At 44.8% G+C, this 20,118-nt stretch overlaps 1 protein-coding gene and 1 long non-coding RNA gene across 5 annotated transcripts; one reads left to right on the top strand and one right to left on the bottom strand.

Annotated features, from left to right (window-relative positions):
- Window positions 1–254: 254 nt before the first annotated feature.
- LOC103650591 (uncharacterized) lies at window positions 255–15,237 on the bottom strand. 2 transcript variants are annotated; one of them, XR_004857197.1, is made up of 4 exons: window positions 14,602–14,707; window positions 13,919–14,193; window positions 13,616–13,692; window positions 255–623 (listed from the first exon to the last, which is right to left on the bottom strand). It is a non-coding gene; the product is annotated as an uncharacterized lncRNA (long non-coding RNA). The 2 variants fall into 2 exon arrangements; XR_564257.4 differs by lacking the exon at window positions 255–623 and having other exon boundaries at window positions 13,504–13,692; window positions 14,602–15,237.
- LOC103650592 (VIN3-like protein 1) lies at window positions 14,495–19,542 on the top strand. 3 transcript variants are annotated; one of them, XM_008676159.4, is made up of 4 exons: window positions 14,495–14,867; window positions 16,500–17,151; window positions 17,561–17,871; window positions 17,967–19,542. In XM_008676159.4, the coding sequence occupies exons 1-4, from the start codon at window positions 14,831–14,833 to the stop codon at window positions 19,058–19,060; spliced, it is 2,094 nt and encodes a 697-aa protein (XP_008674381.1). In that variant the 5' UTR covers window positions 14,495–14,830; the 3' UTR covers window positions 19,061–19,542. The 3 variants fall into 3 exon arrangements, with proteins under 3 accessions (XP_008674381.1, XP_035822204.1, XP_020405902.1); XM_035966311.1 differs by lacking the exon at window positions 14,495–14,867 and adding an exon at window positions 15,580–16,050 and having other exon boundaries at window positions 17,967–19,486; XM_020550313.3 differs by lacking the exon at window positions 14,495–14,867 and adding an exon at window positions 15,633–16,107 and having other exon boundaries at window positions 17,967–19,486.
- The last annotated feature ends 576 nt before the right edge of the window (window positions 19,543–20,118 follow it).

Genomic DNA, 20,118 nt, shown 5'->3' with positions numbered 1-20,118 from the left:
GATCCTCTTTGATTAGAGATACCGATGATTCGAGATGCAATGATTCTATTAATGGTTTTTGGTTCGATGATGATAATGATGTTCCTCGGTGAGGAAATGATTTACGGGTTGGTTATTACTAAAACTTGGCTTCTACTAATAATAAATACCTAACGAACTAAAAGCAACTGCTTTGATCCTAACCCCACATAAAGCTAGTCCACCTCAGCCAAACGGGACATTTGTTGAGTACGTTGATGTGTACTCACCCTTGCTTTCACAAAACACCATGTTGCCTGTCACACCCGGTTTTGGAAGGCAAACCGAATGCGAACTATGTACGTGCCAGGATCAGAACTCACGTACACAGCGGTTACATAAATGAACATCAACGCACATTGCTTGAATGATAACATAAAAGAGTATTAACTTATTACATCACAGAGTCGTAGACATCCACATAGTCATCAACTTAACAGATAAATCAAAGTGCTAGCGAAACGCAGTAAAGATGAGGCCTTCACAGGCAGCTGACTGGGGGTTGCCGCCAACCCACACCTAGAATTCACCGTAGTCTTGGAACTCCTGGAAGTCTCCTTCCACGGCTTCACCTTCTCCTGAGCAGTGGTTACAACGTGGACAACCTGGTGTTTTGTGGTAAAGAAAGGATGAGTACACATCAACGTACTCAGCAAATGTCCCGTTTGGCTGAAGTGGACTAGCTTTATGTGGGGTTAGGCTCAAGCAGTTGCTTTTAGTTGGTCAGGTATTTATTATTAGTAGGAGCCAGGTTTTATCATAAAACCCAAGTTATAATCCCAAGAAGTACTTCCCCCGAGAAGGAATACTAGAATGCATAATTAAAGTCACCATCGTTAACCATCATCTGAAGTGTATCCGGAGTATCTCTAATCAAAGAGGATCCCAAGGCTGCTCTTAACCGTGAGCACGGCTGATATATCACTTTCACTACCCTCTGCAGAGGTTGCACACTTTACCCATGAGTCGTGATTCCCTTTCTACCCGGGGAGAGCTAATCCCCATTGACCACTACCTAGGTGGTCCGGCAGGGGATCACTACGTAGCTGTTACAAAGATTTCCTAGAGATCATAGCTGCCCGTTAGGTTTCTCCAGTTTGATAAACACAGTACCCCTCCCCGCAGGAGAGTGACTAACAAAAAAAGCAAAACGAAAGAACCTCGGCACTCAGCCTCGGCAGAGCAAGCACTGTGCCTGGACCCCATTGACGGCACGACGGCGAAGCAACTACACCTCTAGTTCCTCTAATTAATTAGCTAAGGGCATCCCATTTCACCCTTATGGTTGCACTGTTATCCCGGGTGGTCTCTCAACGAACAGGTCCTTACGGAGAGGTACTTAGGAAACAGCCTGAGTCCCCTAGAGTAATCACAAGATCATCAATATCATCAGGATAACAGTATCGTATCATAAATAGTCACATCATGTTCATTGATTAGGTTAAGGCAATAGCAAAATGCTAGCCCTAATAATAACCCAAAAGGTCATCAAGGATAAGGTAAAGTATAAAGCTAGTCAATCCTTAGGTCTCAATTAAGTAATGCGGGAGAGTGAATTATAATTAAATAGGACATAATGGGTCAGAGGACACTTGCCTTCACCAAACTGCTGATCAGGGACTTCTTCTGCCACTTCCTCGAGAAACACAGACTGCTCGTTGTCTACGTAAAGTAATCATTCACACTATGTACTTGGGAAATAACAAACAAAAAAACAGAAACCAAGCATATGCAGCAAAGAGATCACAAGTTTACAGTAGAAAAGGATTGGCAATCTAGTGTTCCCTAGGTCTAGGATAGATGACTATATAAAATGATTCATTATCCACTAATCAGGTCTAAGTCAGTGGTGGGGTTAAATCATTACATGGTGTTAAGTCCATAAACCTAGGTGCTCCAACTTTTATTAAAGTCTTCTATCTTTATTTATCTCAAATAGGGGTTCCAATAACCTTAGTTTTACCCTAATGACCAACTATTAATTGGGACATAAAAACAGCAGGGAAACATTATTTAAATAGATAGATAGGAATATTGTGAGCATTTTGCAATTTGAAGCACCTAATTTGGAGTTCATATGACAAAGTTATGCATTTTACAAGATTAGGGATTAAAAATATGTCTTAAATACTTATTTTGAATTAAATAAAAGGTCTGAGGACCTAACTGTGAAAATCCAGGGACGGCGGGTTAATTTGCGGAAAGGCGGGGGTCTCTTTAAGAAAAAGCGCGGGCGAAGGGGTATCGGGCTCTTATAGCCGTTGGATCTCGGATCAACGCCCGAGATTAGATCCGCGGGCGAGCGCGCGAGCGCGCGGCGGTCTGAGCGGCTGACAGGCGGGGCCGGGCGGGCAGCGCGGGGCGGACGGCTGACAGGCGGGGCCAGGCGGGCAGCGCGCAGGCGGACGGCTGACAAGCGGGGCCCAAATGGCAGGGAGGCGGGGGGCGGGGGAAACGGCTCTGGGCCGTTGGATCTCAGGCGAACGGCTAGGGTTGGGCCCGGCCTAATTGAAACAGGGCCATTCGATCTGGAATGGACGGCGGGGATTGGGTGGCCGGCTTCCTTCTCCTACGGCTAACAGAGGCGGCGGCGCCCGTCCCCGCGGCGGAGAACTCGCCGGAGACGAGGGGCGCGGGGGCTCTGCGGGTCCTTGGGGCGACCTGGGCGGCCGGGGAGGTTGGGGAGGGCGCGGGGAACCTTCCGGTGGGGACTGGGTCGGGGCAGGGACACCGGAGGGGGGCGGCCCGCGGCAAAGCGGCTCGGCGGTGGCGCTAAAGAACTCCGGCGAGCAATTAAACGCGACGGGGGGGCAATAAAAAGGTCGGGAGGGGGCGGGAGAGGTTCCTTACCTCAAGGCGAACTCCGGGGACCCCTCGATGGCGACGGAGACGCGGCGGCAGCCCGAGTCGACGGTGGCGGACCTCGGCGACTGCGCAGAGAACGGCGGTGAGCGCGGGCAGAGGGATTCGGGGAGGGAGAGGGGAAATTGGGGCGTGTCCCGGGTTGCGGACGTCGAGGCGGAGCTCACCGTGGCAGAGGGCACGGCGGGGCTCCAACGGCGACGGAGAAACGAGCTCGGGCGGCGGCGGTTTAATGGCGGCGGCGCTCTGGCGTGTGCGCAGCGTGGGGGAGGTGGGAGAGGGGTCTGCAGGTGCGCAACTGAGGGAGGGGGAGAGGGCGAGCGAGGCTCTGGGCTCAAGTGGCCGAGGCGAGGTGGTTGCGAGCTCCACGCGCGACGTGGGCGCGGAGTCCGCGGCACACGCGGACCGGGCGGCGGTTACGCGGGGACGAGGAAGCTGACAGGCCGGGCCCGCGAGCAGAGAGAGAGAGGAAAGCGGGCGCGGGGAAGGCGGTCGCGCTGACGGGCGGGCCCGCCAGGGCAGAGAGAGAAGAGGGGGGGAAGGCGCGCGCGGGATGGGCCAGATGGGCCGAAAGGCCGAGGGGGCGGGGGGAGCGGGCTTCTTTCCTTTTTCTTTTATTCTGGCATTTGTTTCCCCTTTTCTTTTTATTTACTCTATTTGATTCAAATCCAAACAAGCCACAAATTCAAATTAGCATTTCTAAGAATTATGCACCAAACAAAAGTAGAATTTAGGGTTTGACATGATGCAACATTTCATACCCCTTGGAGTTTAGCCCACTAATTTATAATTACAAATAAAAATAACCACTCTTCTTCTATAGAAAAGAGAAAGAGGAGATTGGGGAAAGGTGTGAAAAGAGAAGTAACACCTGAATTTGTGAATATGAGCAAAGAAATTTTATACCCCCAAATTCAGGGTGTTACATTGCCTTTGGTGCAATCTATGCTCAGGTAAAGAAGGAGAAGAAAGTGTCGAGGCGGATCTCCGGAAGTTCCAGGACTTTGACGAATTTGAGGATTAGGCTAGCGACCTCCCCCCAGTCTACTGCATGTGGTGGGTTTATTTACGTTGGCTACGTTTCTATTATGTGCACTTTGATTTATATTATGTAAATGACTCTAGTCTTTAATACTATTACTTACTCTTTATTGTTATTCGAAGCACTGTGCTATGATGAGTCATTTATGTAATCATTGTGTATGTGAATTTCTGATTCTGGCACGTACATGGTTCGCATTCGGTTACCTTCCAAAACCGGGTGTGACACCTTATGTCCCACTTTGCTACCACTTTTCCAGATTTGTCCATCTAACCGAAAATCATATTTAAATTAAGACATCTAACCGAAAATAAGATTTGAGTTAAGACATGAGCCAATAGTACAGGAAACCTAAAACACTGAACAAAAATCAGATTTGTCGTACAGGTCGAAAACATGCATGACAATATGAGAAACCAGCAACAACAGAGATGTGGCTACGGTCACTAAATACGAAACCACTAACAACAATTTGATATCAATGTTGCACACATGCTATAGTTCATCGGAATTACTTAATAAGTACGACAATATGTACAATCACATTAAACTAATGAGCACAACAACTAACCAAGCACTGGCAAACATGTACACAAACATCTCACAAAGAAAACAAGGGTGTCGAAATTTACCTCAGTTGAATGTGATGCCGGTGATGAACACAACAACTAGATCTACGGACTAGCTCAAAATCTGTTGTCAGAAACTGAAAGGGAAATGTGCCCTTGGGCCATTTCTAGTATATTTTGGTGATTAAGTGCCCAACACATATTGAGTGAGTAATTATATACCAAATGATGGATGAAGTGCAAACGACAAGAAGGTATGGTTCTAGACTTAGTACATTTGTTTTTGTGTACTAATATATTTGTCTAAGTGATAGAATCAGGAAAAGAAAAGGATTGGAAAAGAGTTGGCTGTGTACAGCCAACTGCTGCTCAGTCTGGGTGCATTGGACTGTCCGGTGGTGCACCGGACAGTGTCTGGTGCGCCAGGCTGGGCTCTGGCGAACTGGCCACTCTCGGGAATTCGTCGGCGGCTTACGGCTATAATTCACCGGACTATCCGGTGAGCCAACGGCCGCCAGCGCAACGGTCGGCCGCGCAATCCACGCGCGACGCGTGGCCCCAGCCAACGGTCGGTTGGGGGCACCGGACTGTCCGGTGTGCACCGGACAATGTCCGGTGCGCCAACCAGTCCAAAGATCCAACGGTCGGCTGCGCTAGGAATGGAAGGAGATCCGCACCGGACATGCTACAGTGGCTGTCCGGTGCGCCACCCGATAGAAGGCAAGAATTGCCTTCCTTTTTGGGTTCCAACGGCTCCTAGCTGCCTTGGGGCTATAAAAGGGACCCCTAGGCGCAGGGAGGAGTCACTCAAGCATTCCTTGATCATTCCTAAGCACCAAGACTTCATTCTCGTGCATTCGATTCTTTGAGATAGTGACTTGAGCTCCATTTGAGTAGAGAACTCCTTGAGTTGTGTTGTAAGCTCAAGTTGTGGCTTGTGTGCGTGATTGTGCTCGTGCTTTGAGTCTTGTGTGTGTTGCTCTTCCCAACCTTACTTTCGTGCTTCTTTGTGATCATCAATTGTAAGGGCGAGAGGCTCCAAGTTGTGGAGATTCCTCGCAAACGGGAAAGAGTATAAGAAAGAAAACACCGTGGTATTCAAGTCGATCATTGGATCACTTGAGAGGGGTTGAGTGCAACCCTCGTCCATTGGGACGCCACAACGTGGAGTAGGCAAGTGTTATACTTGGCCGAACCACGGGATAAATCACCGTGTCTCTTGTGCTTGTTTTCCTTGTGACCATTGTGTTTCACAAGAGCTCGGTCCTTAGCCACTTGATTTCATTGTGCTAACACTTAACCAAGTTTTGTGGCTATAAGTTTTAAATTTTTACAGGATCACCTATTCAGCCCCCTCTAGGTTCTCTCAATTGGTATCGGAGCCATTCTCTTCACGAAAGGGACTAATCGCCTGAAGAGATGAATCCTAAGGGAAAGGGGATGGTGGTCAATGACAAGACAAAGGAGTAATCGTCAACGAGCCAAAAGATGATAAGCCCTCGGACTCTAGCTCGAGTCATAAGAAAAGAGATGGGAAGAAGAAGAGACGCATCAAGAAGATCGTCTACTACGACAGTGACGAGTCTTCTTCTTCCCCAAGAGACAACGACTACGACGAGAAAAAGAAACCGGTTAACTCAAACTTTTCTTTTGATTATTCTCGTATTCCGTTTAACTCCAATGCTCATTTACTTTCAATTCCACTTGGGAAACCTCCGCACTTTGATGGAGAAGACTACTCATTTTGGAGTCACAAAATGCGTAGTCACCTATTCTCTCTCCATCCAAGTATTTGGGAGATCGTTGAAAACGGAATGCTTTTTGATAGTACTGACAACCCTGTTTTCATTAATGAGCAAATCCATAAAAATGCACAAGCTACCACTGTTTTGCTAGCATCCTTGTGCAGGGACGAGTACCACAAGGTGAGCGGCTTGGATAACGCCAAGCAAATTTGGGACACCCTCAAGATTTCTCATGAGGGGAATGACGCCACCATGATCACCAAGATGGAGTTGGTGGAAGGCGAACTAGGAAGGTTCGCGATGATCAGGGGGGAGGAGCCAACCCAAACGTACAACAGGCTCAAGACCCTGGTCAACAAGATCAGGAGCTATGGAAGCACGAGATGGACGGACCACGACGTCGTCCGACTAATGCTCAGGTCCTTCACTGTACTTGATCCTCATCTTGTGAACTCAACCCATGAGAATCCTAGGTATACCAAGATGACGCCCGAGGAAATACTCGGAAAGTTTGTAAGCGGGCGTATGATGATCAAGGAAGCAAGATACGTTGATGAGCCATTGAATGGCCCAATGCCCATCTACGAGCCTCAAACCGTTGCTCTCAAAGCAACAAGTAGCAGGGAGGCGCTACCTAGCAAGGTGGCGCAAGTTAAGGCGGTCGGGCTAAACGAGGATGAAATGGATCTCATCATCAAGCGCTTCAAGACGGCGCTAAAAGGACGAAAGGAGCATCCCAATAAGAGCAAACCAAAGGGAAAGCGTTCCTGTTTTAAATGTGGTAAGACTGGTCATTTTATAGCAAATTGTCCCGATAATGCTAATGACCAGGAACAAGAAAAAGGTGGGAAGAGGGAGAAGAAGAAGGCCTCCAAGAAGGCGAAGGGCGAGGCACACCTAGGCAAAGAGTGGGATTCAGATTGCTCTTCGTCTGACTCCGACGACGAAGGACTCGCCGCCTCGGCCTTCAACAAGTCGTCTCTCTTCCCCAACGAGCGCCATACTTGCCTAATGGCAAAGGAGAAGAAGGTAAGCGCTCGAGAAACTCCTAAATATACTACTTCTAGCGATGAAGATTCTAGTGATGATGAAGTAGACTATTCTAGCTTATTTAAAGGTTTAGATAGAGCCAAGGTAGAAAAATTCAATGAAATGATTGATGCTCTAAATGAAAAGAATAGACTTTTAGAAAAGCAAGAGGATCCTTATATGAAGAGCATGATAAATTTGTAAGTGTGCAAAAGTCTCTTGCTTTAGAGGTTAAAAGAAATGAAATGCTTTCTTGTGAATTATCTACTTATCATGAAACTGTGTCTAACTTAAAAAGTATTAATGATGATTTAAATGCTAAGCTAGAAGTAGTAAATAAATCTAGTTCTTGTGTAGAGCACGTTGTGATTTGTAATAGGTGTAAGGACTTCAACGTTGATGCATGTGTTGAGCACCTTACTTCTATTACAAAACTTAATGATGAAATAGCAAGTCTTAATGCCCAACTTAAGACTTGCAAAAATGACTTTGATAAATTAAAATTTGCTAGGGATGCCTACACCGTTGGTAGACATCCCTCAATTAAGGATGGGCTTGGCTTTTGAAGGGAAGCCAAGAACTTAACAAGTCAAAGGGCTCCCATTTCCAACAAGGAGAAAGGGAAGGCCCCAATGGCTAGTAGTAGTCAAAAGAATCATGCTTTCATGTACCATGATAAAAAATATTCTAGAAATTTTCATTATAATAGGAGTTATAATGTTTTTGACTCACATGCCATGATTGCTTCAAGTTCCAATGTTAATGGTAGGTCTAGGAGAAATTTTGTGTCTCATGCTCCTCGAAAAGTCTGTAATAAACCTACCACTATTTTTCATGCTTGCAACACTACATTTGTTCTTTCACGTAAAAATGAAAAAGTGGTTGCTCAAAAGATGGGGGCCAAATGCAAGGGAGACAAGACTTGCATTTGGGTCCCTAAGGCTATTGTTACTAACCTTGTAGGACCCAACAAGAGTTGGGTACCTAAAACCCAAGCCTAATTTGCCTTGCAGGTTTATGCATCCGGGGGCTCAAGCTAGATTATCGACAGCGGATGCACAAACCACATGACGAGGGAGAAGAAGATGTTCACCTCCTATGTCAAGAACAAAGATTCCCAAGATTCGATCATCTTTGGAGACGGGAATCAAGGCAAGGTTAAAGGAGTAGGAAAGATAGCTATTTCATCCGCGCATTCCATATCTAATGTGTTCTTAGTTGAATCACTCGGGTATAACTTGTTGTCCGTTAGTCAACTATGTAATATGGGTTACAATTGCTTATTTACCAATGTAGATGTGTCTGTCTTTAGAAGGAGTGATGGTTCATTAGCTTTTAAGGGTGTACTAGACGGCAAACTCTATTTAGTTGATTTTTCGAAAGAGGAGGCCAATCTAGATGCATGCTTAATCGCTAAGACTAGCATGGGCTGGCTGTGGCATCACCGTCTAGCACATGTTGGGATGAAGAACCTTCATAAACTTCTAAAGGGAGAACATGTGTTAGGTCTAACCAATGTAACTTTCGAAAAAGATAGACCTTGTGCAGCTTGTCAAGCAGGTAAACAAGTGGGAAGTACTCACCACAGCAAGAATGTGATGACCACATCAAGACCTCTGGAGCTACTTCACATGGACCTCTTCGGACCCGTCGCCTACCTCAGCATCGGGGGAAGTAAGTATGGTCTTATTATTGTTGATGATTTTTCCCGCTTCACTTGGGTATTCTTTTTTGCAGGATAAATCAGAAACCCAAGGGACCCTAAAGCGCTTCCTAAGGAGAGCTCAAAACGAATTTGAGCTCAAGGTGAAAAATATAAGAAGCGACAACGGGTCCGAGTTCAAGAATCTTCAAGTGGAAGAGTTTCTTGAGGAGGAAGGAATCAAGCACGAGTTATCTGCTCCCTACACACCATAGCAAAATGGTGTGGTAGAGAGGAAGAACAGGACGCTTATATTCATGGCGAGGACGATGCTTAGAGAATTCAAGACACCCGAGCGGTTTTGGTCGGAAGCTGTGAACACAGCTTGCCACGCCATAAACCGGGTCTACCTTCATCGCCTCCTCAAGAAGACGTCATACGAACTTCTAACCGGTAACAAACCCAACGTTTCATATTTTCGTGTATTTGGGAGTAAATGTAACATTCTAGTGAAGAAAGGTAGGAATTCCAAATTTGCTCCCAAAGCTGTAGAAGGGTTTTTATTAGGTTATGACTCAAATACAAAAGTGTATAGAGTCTTCAACAAATCATCGGGTTTGGTTGAAGTCTCTAGCGACGTTGTATTTGATAAAACTAATGGCTCTCCAAGAGAGCAAGTTGATCTTGATGATGTAGATGAAGATGATGTTCCAACGGACGCAATTCACACCATGGCTATTGGAGATGTGCGACCACAGGAACACCAAGAGCAAGATCAACCTTCTTCCTCAACGATGGTGCATCCCCCGACTCAAGATGAAGAACATGCTCCTCAAGAGGAGGCGTGTGATCAAGGGGGAGCACAAGAAGAACAAGTTGTGGAGGAAGAAGCACCACTGGCCCCTCCAACTCAAGTCCGAGCGATGATTCAAAAGAATCATCCTGTCGACTAGATTTTGGGTGATATAAGCAAGGGAATAACTACTCGCTCTAGATTAGCTAATTTTTGTGAGCATTACTCGTTTGTCTCTTCTATTGAGCCTTTCAGGGTAGAAGAGGCCTTGCTAGATCCGGATTGGGTGTTGGCCATGCAGGAAGAGCTCAACAACTTCAAGCGAAATAAAGTTTGGACCCTGGTGCCACGTCCCAAGCAAAACATTGTGGGAACCAAGTGGGTGTTCCGCAACAAACAGGATGAGCACGGGGTGGTGACAAGGAACAAGGCTCAACTTGTGGCACAAGGTTATGCCCAAGTCGCAGGTTTGGACTTTGAGGAGACTTTTGCTCCTGTGGCTAGGCTAGAGTCTATTCGCATTTTGTTAGCCTATGTCGCTCACCATTCCTTCAGGTTGTTCCAAATGGATGTGAAGAGCGCTTTCCTCAATGGGCAATCAAGGAGGAGGTGTACGTATAGCAACCCCCTAGCTTTGAGGATGAACGGTACCCCGATCATGTGTGTAAGCTCTCTAAGGCGCTCTATGGACTTAAGCAAGCCCCAAGAGCATGGTATGAATGCCTTAGAGATTTTCTAATTGCTAATGCTTTCAAGGTTGGGAAAGCCGATCCAACTCTATTCACTAAGACTTGTGATGGTGACTTATTTGTGTGCCAAATTTATGTCAATGACATAATATTTGGTTCTACTAACCAAAAGTCTTGTGAAGAGTTTAGCAGGGTGATGACTCAGAAATTTGAGATGTCGATGATGGGCGAGTTAAACTACTTCCTTGGGTTCCAAGTGAAGCAACTCAAGGACGACACCTTCATCTCCCAAACGAAGTACACGCAAGACTTGCTCAAGCGGTTTGGGATGAAGGACACAAAGCTCGCAAAGACTCCAATGGGAACCGACGGACATGTCGACCTCAACAAAAGAGGTAAGTCCGTTGATCAAAAGGCATACCGGTCTATGATAGGTTCCTTGCTTTACTTATGTGCTAGTAGACCGGATATTATGCTCAGCGTTTGCATGTGTGCTAGATATCAATCTGACCCAAGGGAATGTCACCTTGTGGCCGTTAAGCGGATTCTTAGATATTTAGTTGCTACGCCTTGCTTCGGGATCTGGTATCCAAAGGGGTCTACCTTTGACTTGATTGGATATTCAGACTCCGATTATGCCGGGTGCAAGGTTGATAGGAAGAGTACATCAGGGACATGCCAATTCCTAGGAAGGTCCCTAGTGTCTTGGAGTTCAAAGAAACAAACTTCCGTTGCCCTATCCACCGTTGAGGCCGAGTATGTTGCCGCAGGACAATGTTGCACGCAACTACTTTGGATGAGGCAAACCCTCCGAGACTTTGGCTACAATCTAAGCAAAGTCCCACTCCTATGTGATAATGAGAGTGCAATCCGCATGGCGGATAATCCTGTTGAACACAGCCGCACTAAGCACATAGACATTCGGCATCACTTTTTGAGAGACCACCAGCAAAAGAGAGATATCGAAGTGTTTTATGTTAGCACCGAGAACCAGCTAGCCGATATCTTTACCAAGCCTTTAGATGAAAAGACCTTTTGCAGGCTACGTAGTGAACTAAATGTCTTAGATTCGCGTAACTTGGATTGATCTATAACATACATGTGTTTTATGCCTTTGATCATGTAATTTATGCATTTCAATCTATTTTGTTCATTTGTGGTGCTCAAGTTGTACACATGATCCCCGGACCTCACAAGTCCATTTGCAAGTGATGCACTTATTTAGGGGGAGGCATGCTACAACTTGACACTTTGAGACTAACCTTGTGTTTGAGTTTACTTGTTTGAGTCTCAAAAGTGGATTGAAAGGGAAAGGTGAACTTGGACCATGCAAGACTTCCACTGCACTCCGATGAGAGGGTAATTTACTCCAAGTTCATCTCCATGCTCTTATTGCCTTTTTACTCGTAATTGACGATTTTGGTGAGGCAATGGGGTTTAAGGGCCAAGATTGATCCCGTTTTGGTGCTTAATGCCAAAGGGGGAGAAAATAAGGCCAAAGCAAATGGATCAGCTACCACTTGTAAAATTTTTGAAAAAGAGTAGAGTAGAACTTTTGATTTGTCAAAATAACTCTTACTATCAAAATTTGGTCTCTTGTGGGGAGAATGTTTGATTATGGGAAAAAGGGGGAGTTTTTGGCTATTAATCATTTTTACTCTTGGATTATCTCTCCTTGTGTCTAAACATGTGTGTTTAACTTAGAGATAGGAAAATGAATTTGATTTGCAAAAACAAACCAAGTGGTGGCGAAGAACGATCCAAATATGTCAAATCTTGTCAAAGACTATTTTTATTCTCAATTGCATTGACGTTGCACCTCTATTTGTTGCTTTTTGATGTGTTGGCATAAATCACCAAAAAGGGGGAGATTGAAAGGGAAATGTGCCCTTGGGCCATTTCTAGTATATTTTGGTGATTAAGTGCCCAACACATATTGAGTGAGTAATTATATACCAAATGATGGATGAAGTGCAAATCGACAAGAAGGTATGGTTCTAGACTTAGTACATTGGTTTTTGTGTACTAATATATTTGTCTAAGTGCTAGAATCAGGAAAAGAAAAGGATTGGAAAAGAGTTGGCTGTGTACAGCCAAATGCTGCTCAGTCTGGGTGCACCAGACAATGTCCGGTGCGTCAGGCTGGGCTCTGGCGAACTGGCCACTCTTGGTAATTCGTCGGCGGCTTACGGCTATAATTCACCGGACTGTCCGGTGGTGCACCGGACTGTCCGGTGAGCCAACGGCCGCCAGCGCAACGGTCGGCCGCGCAATCCGCGCGCGACGCGTGGCCCCAGCCAACGGTCGGCTGGGGGCATTGGACTGTCCAGTGTGCACCGGACAGTGTCCGGTGCGCCAACTAGCCCAAAGATCCAACGGTCGGCTGCGCCAGGAATGGAAGGAGATCCGCACCGAACATGCTACAGTGGTTGTCCGGTGGTGCACTGGACTGTCCGGTGCGCCACCCGACAGAAGGCAAGAATTGCCTTCCTTGTTGGGTTCCAACGGCTCCTAGCTGCCTTGGGGCTATAAAAGGGACCCCTAGGCATAGGGAGGAGTCACTCAAGCATTCCTTGATCATTCCTAAGCACCAAGACTCCATTCTCGCGCATTCGATTCTTTGAGATAGTGACTTGAGCTCCATTTGAGTAGAGAACTCCTTGAGTTGTGTTGTGAGCTCAAGTTGTGGCTTGTGTGCGTGATTGTGCTCGTGCTTTGAGTCTTGTGTGTGTTGCTCTTCCCAACCTTACTTCCGTGCTTCTTTTTGATCATCAATTGTAAGGGCGAGAGGCTCCAAGTTGTGGAGATTCCTCGCAAACGGGAAAGAGTATAAGAAAGAAAACACCGGTATTCAAGTCGGTCATTGGATCACTTGAGAGGGGTTGAGTGCAACCCTCGTCCATTGGGACGCCACAACGTGGAGTAGGCAAGTGTTATACTTGGCCGAACCACGGGATAAATCACCGTGTCTCTTGTGCTTGTTTTCCTTGTGACCATTGTGTTTCACAAGAGCTCGGTCCTTAGCCACTTGATTTCATTGTGCTAACACTTAACCAAGTTTTGTGGCTACAAGTTTTAAATTTTTACAGGATCACCTATTCACTCCGCTCTAAGTTCTCTTAGAAACGAATCAAAGGGAGCAGTGAGGGGCCAAATAAACAAAATACGGTTCGATTTGAATCATATCCAATCGAGAAATGAGGATTGAAGGATGGAAACGACATACTGGCCACTAGCAACGTGAACTATCGGGATCAACGAACGGATTCGAAGCGTATCGCGAAAATGCAACCTTGGATTCACCTGCAAGGCCAACGAACGAGCAGTTAGAGCAAAAGCAAGGACGAACAAGACGACGTAATGGAGGAGACGAAATGTGTCATGCCGGCAAAATGGCGGCGATTGACCTTGGTAACAACGCGAAGGTCTAGCAGAAAGAGCATCCGATGGAGAAGGCGGATGTCAGATGGCGACCAAACAGAGGGCACGACGAGAAAAAATCAACTGGCACAGGGGGAGAAAGTCTTACCGTGGCGATGGGCGGACGATGGTGGAGCTAGACCGTCCGAAGTGGCGGCGGAGACACGGGAACGACAGGTTGCCGAAACCTTAGGGTTGGGGACGAAGGAATCACCCGTGTGGAATGCGAGAAGTCATCCGACTTCCTGAAGACACGGACTTCGGTTGGCTTCTCGTGGTCTGTGGTAAATGGGCTGTGGACGGAGGCGCTTCCACCAAAAGCCGTCTCGAAGCTGAGCGTTTGGTTCGGATTCCAGCTTTTGGTGGCCACAAGCCGCCCAAAATCTGAACCAAACATGAGTATAATCTAGTTTAAATAAGTTGAGAGGTAAACAAACAACATATTATTAGGTGGATTATGTAATCTAGATAACTAGATTATGATAATCTATAAGCAGGTAAATAGGTGCTTATATAATCTATAAGTGCTTGTTAGTTTCACCGTTAATCCATGTGGAATGCGTGATATTGAGCTGATTTAAATTAATAGCAAGTGAAAATCTATCTCAATTTATTTTAATACACTCTAATCCACGTGAAATTGAAATAATTGAACAAGAACTGAGCTAAATTATATAATCATGGAATAAAACAAGCAGGGCCAATCTCGGTCAGATATACCTCCAGTGCTGTCGTGCGCATCAAAATCCATCGTGCGAAAAAAGAGAGGAGGAAAGAGCAAAAGAATCTGACCGAAACCAAGTTGCCAAATTGGGACGTCGTCTCCGACTCCGACGCTGCTCGATCGAGCAAACCGACAACCCCCTCTCCGCCGCCGCGCACCTACGCTGCCCTCCGTTTGGTCGTCCGCCCGCTTCGACGGGACTGGTCCGGCCGTCGGCGCTCGGCCTGTCGACCCACCAGCCCGCTCCCGTGGCAGGCGAGTTCGTCCATCCTCCGACCCCATCCGTCGGTCGCCGGGATGGCGGCGTCGGGCGGGAACGAGCCGGAACTCGCCGGTAAGCCCCTCACCTGCCTCGCTCGCCCGCCCGCCCGCCCGCCCGCTGGGTCGTGTGGTTGCCTGCGCTTTATGCCCTGTGTGCGATCAACCGAATCCCCGAATTTCTGCGGGGCTGGATTTGTTTGCTTGCTGCTGCTGGCCTGCTGCTGAGCATGGTCCTTAAGTCATCCATGGCTCTGTCGTAGTACGTTGTCTCTTAGCTTGTCCTACTTGTCTCCATTTACTCACTAAATATAATTACGACTCTAGTTCGTGATTTCTTGCCCTCAATTGATCATACAATTCACTCAATTTAAGCTTGAACTCTCTCCTGTAACGCCCCGTCCATTGAGGTTGGCCAATTCGGTGTCAAATTTTACATAGAAGATCCAGAACGATTAAAAAGTGGTATATATTGCTTTTTTGGTATATTTTTTCATACTAGTAGTCTGTTCGGGTTCCTCTTTTTCCAATTGGGTAGTTTATTTGTGGCTGTTACAGTGTTGCTAGTTCAGTCCGTGCTATCTTGTATTTTAGTAGGAAACTGTGGAAAGACTGAACATTCGACCTGAAATGGTGAACACAATGTAGTGTGCCTTTTCTTTTTGCTATTAAAAGGAATTAAGGAAGTTTCTCAACTTCCATTTGAGAGAGATGGGCTTTGAATGTGTAGAAGCGAAATCTTCCATGTTTACATGCTTTATACAACTTTATAAGTAGTTTCAGCCTTCCAGGTGACATTTTTGGTAACCAAGAAAAAGGGGATTTTTTACATAAAGAGATCAGATTCAAATGGTTATCTATGCTAAAGATTTTTATTGGTCAGCACATGATTTGGCAGGAACACATGCATCGATATCAGCAATCCAATGTTTCAAGTTTAGTCTGGGGCAGCAGCAAATCAATGCTTTGCGAATCAAGTTTTGAGACTAAAGAGCTCCCTACAAGATGTTTTACAACTTTGGTGCATTCATGAATAATAGATATGTCAAAGGGTTTCAAGATTCTATTTTTTTACTAAATAATATTGGAAGCTAGGTTTTCTAAAGAATTTGTCTTGTTGCTTGGGCATCCTGGTATTTGAATTGGTTTAAACTGTTGGATTTTGGTGCTAAACTAAAAATTAAACAGTCCCAAAATATGGTGAAAGGCCCAAGATGTGGGAGAAGACGACAACCTGCATTCGGAAGGTGGCTTCAGAGGTGTGTGGAGAAACCAAAGGAAGTGAAGACCTTAATTGATAATTGATATGAGAAGAGGTGGTAAAAGGAGACTTAAAAGGATGAAATATACTCAAAGATTTAGTGTTGAATATAAGTACTTGAAAAACAGCTATTCACATGCATGCACCTTGACTTGTTGCTTTTGTTGGGTTTTAACTCTAGCCTACCCAACTTGCTTGGGACTAAAAGACTTTGTTGTTGATGTTGCCTGTCAGTTCATTGAAAGGCTGGGCAGATTTGGTTTCTTTTTTTTCGCGAGTTCATCTTAAAATTTTGTTTCATGTGGCCTGGATTAGGCCTAATTAATGTGTCTCGCAACACTTTTTTTCAGCACCTTAGTTACTTTCGACTTTTCTCAGCATCCCTTGACTGTGTGTACACATTTCCTTGGATGACTAATACCTGAACATTATCCCTTTTCCCTGCAGTGGTAACAGATGTTTGTAATGCTTCAAGCACACCTCAAGAAAATAGGCTTGCTGGTGACAGCAACACCATTTCAGAAAATGCCCAGGAATCATTGAGTTCTTTACCAGAACAAGAGTCAAATGATGCTAGTGTTAACACAGAAAAGCAGGAACCTGGCATTTCAAAATGCAAATCTGTGGACGAAATTCCAAAAACAGTAACTGTAAAGAGATGCAAGAACGTTGATTCAAAAAAAGTCTCCTCAAATAACAATAATAATCCAAGATTTACTGGCAGTCCAGCTCTGAAAAAGCATCCCACAAAGGGGGACCATCTTTTTGAACTATGTGAAAATGGCATGGCTCAAGACACAAAGCCTCCTAGCACAAGGATATGCATAAATTCAGCCTGCAAAGCTGTCTTCAACTCAGATAACACATTTTGTAAGAGGTGTTCATGTTGTATTTGCCATGGTTTTGATGATAACAAAGATCCTAGTCTTTGGCTGGTATGCTCATCAGAGACTGGTGATCAGGATTGCTGTGGATCATCCTTCCACGTTGAGTGTGCACTCAAGCACCGAAAGGCAGGATGCATAGAACTTGCACAATCTATACAGCTTGATGGTAACTACTGCTGTGCTGCATGCGGCAAGGTTATTGGAATACTTGGGTGAGTGATTTTGCATCTACCTTGGGGAATTATCTTAGGTTCAGATGAAAAAGGTTTTATATGTGGCTTGTTTGTAAGTAGACATGCATGCTACATGAAGCATTGCTGGCTACTCTAACCTCCATATGTCATTTTACCTATATTATCCTTACCCCTCATTGAACTGGTGGGCTTTAAAATACATATTGTGGATGTTCTTCATATAGGTGAACCTTGTTGCATTCAAAACATTGGTTGAACCATTTATCAAATTGATATTTCATATCTGTAGTTACTTACAGCATTATGTGCATATGATGTCTGCTATGTTTAACTCTTATTCCTGTCTCCTTTTCCTTTTTTTTTTGTTTTTGGCAAACACTCTTTGTTATATTTTGGATCTAACAGTGTCTTTGAGTATTTTGAGCAGGTTCTGGAAGAGGCAGCTAGTAGTTGCTAAAGATGCTCGTAGAGTTGATAGTCTCTGTTCCCGCATATATCTGAGCCATAGACTTTTGGATGGCACAACACGTTTTAAAGAGTTGCATCAGATCGTAGAGGATGCAAAAGCAAAGTTGGAAAGTGAAGTTGGCCCCCTTGATGGTACGTCATCCAAGATGGCTCGTGGTATTGTAGGCCGGCTGCCTGTTGCTGCTGATGTGCAGCAACTTTGCTCTTTAGCAATTGAAAAAGCTGATGAGTGGCTTAGTTCAAACATTCAATCTGAAACTAAACAAAATGGTAAATTGTTTCTGTCTTGTAAAGTTTACATCTTTCATTTCCACTCTGCAATTGACAAATTTGACAAACCTAGTGTAATTCTTTTTGTCCTGCAGATACACTTCCTTCTGCCTGCAGGTTTAAATTTGAAGATATTACAGCTTCATCTTTGGTGTTGGTTCTCAAGGAAGCTGTTTCCTCGCAGTATCATGCTATCAAAGGCTATAAACTCTGGTACTGGAATAGCAGAGAAGCGCCTTACACAGGGGAGCCTGCTGTTTTCCCCAAAGACCAAAGAAGGATTCTAATATCCAATCTTCAGCCCTGCACAGAGTATTCCTTCCGTATTATTTCATTTACTGAGGATGGTGAACTGGGCCATTCTGAATCAAAGATCTTTACCAAGAGTGTGGAAATCATTCATAAGAACACAGAGCATGGAGCAGAAGGTTGCTCATCTTCTGCCAAGAGAGCTGGTAAGAGACAAAATGCTAGGTCATCAGGCTTCCAGGTGCGCCAGTTGGGTAATGTCTTCCGAAGAGCACAGACTGAGAATGGTTACCCCAGTACGTTGTGTAAATATGAGATTGAAGATTCATGTGATCAGAGTGAGTCCGTGATACCAGATAAGGACCAGTTTCGATGTGGTGCCTCCCGCAAACTCGATCTTAATGAGACCTCAGTCCCGGACCTAAATGCAGAGGTAGTCATGCCAACAGAGTGCTGCCAGAATGAGAACGGCTGTACTTCTGGAAAGAATGCATTCACAAAGTCGAACGGTTGTGGTGACTCTGAGACCTGTGCAGAGGGGCATGTAGGGGATGCACCAGCCATGGAATCCCGGTCCCAGAGTCGCAAGCAGGCATCAGATTTGGAGCAGGAGACCTGTCTTGATGACAGCAATTTGGTGGCCCGTGCAGCTAGGCTCTTCGCCCCGAGGTTAGGACAGTTAGATGACAACTACGAGTACTGCGTGAAGATTATCCGTTGGTTGGAATGTTCAGGCCTCATTGAGAAGGATTTCAGGATGAAATTTCTAACATGGTTCAGTTTGAGATCGACAGAGCAGGAGCGAAGAGTTGTTATCACCTTCATCCGCACCCTAATTGATGAACCCAGTAGTCTGGCTGCGCAGCTTTTGGATTCCTTTGAAGAAATTGTTACCAGTAAGAGGCCAAGAACAGGTTTCTGTACTAAGTTGTGGCACTAGCCAGGTAGAGAAAGCATGGAACTGATATCTAATGATACTCTAGCGTTCTTACATCAGCAAGATTAACTGGGATGACAGTGTAATAGTAATTTTATTTATTTTCTGATAAATGTAGTTAAACTGATGTTGCTGAGCTTTGATATTTGCCATGATGATATATTCTTCAGGGCTAGTTTAGAAACTTAAACCCCCTCCAGGATTCCTAGGGATTGAGTGGAAAATTAGCTTATTTCCCCCTCAATTCTTGGGAATCTTGGAGTAGATTTAAGTTTCCAAACTAGCCCTTAGGGGATTTAAGCTTCCAAACTAAGTGTAATGGTGCTTTTATTTGTTTTCTGATAATGTAGTTGTCCGATATTGCTGTGGCTTCGATATTTGACATGATGTGTACTTACATGGGCAAAATTAATTGGGATGACAGTGTAATGGTGCTTTTATTTGTTTTCTGATAATGTAGTTGTCCGATGTTGCTGTGGCTTCTATATTTGCCATGATGATGTGTTTGTTTTCCTGCTAGATTATATAAGTTAGATTATGGTAGAAGTGTAGAAGAGTAAAATATAATTTTGGGACTATAAATAAGTTAAAATAAGCTAGTATTGGATAACTTATTTGTAATTCCAAATTAATTTTGTATCCTCCTACTCTTACACCATAATCTAGTTTATATAATCTAAGGAGTGTTTGGCTTATAGAGACTAAATTTTAGTCTCTATTTTATTTTAATCTCTAAATTGTTAAATACGGCGTATTTGACAATTTAGGTACTAAAAATGAAATAAAATGGAGGGACTAAAAACTAGAAACTAAACACTCCCTAAGTGGGAAATAAACAGACCCTTACATTACATGGGCAAAATTAATTGGGATGACAGTATAATGGTACTTTTATTTGCTTTTATGATAAACGGTGAATCCGATGTTGGATATTTGCCATGGCGATAAAATATGTATTACTGGCGTCTTATCAGGTTTACAGTGTTCGTCACTTCGTTGTTTGTAACTGATAGTCTGATACTATCGTATCCTTCACTTGTAATCAAATTTAATATCACATC

Source organism: Zea mays, chromosome 3, assembly GCF_902167145.1.
Source record: "Zea mays cultivar B73 chromosome 3, Zm-B73-REFERENCE-NAM-5.0, whole genome shotgun sequence".
Lineage (NCBI taxonomy): Eukaryota > Viridiplantae > Streptophyta > Magnoliopsida > Poales > Poaceae > Zea > Zea mays.
This window is presented reverse-complemented; position numbering and strand designations above follow the sequence as displayed.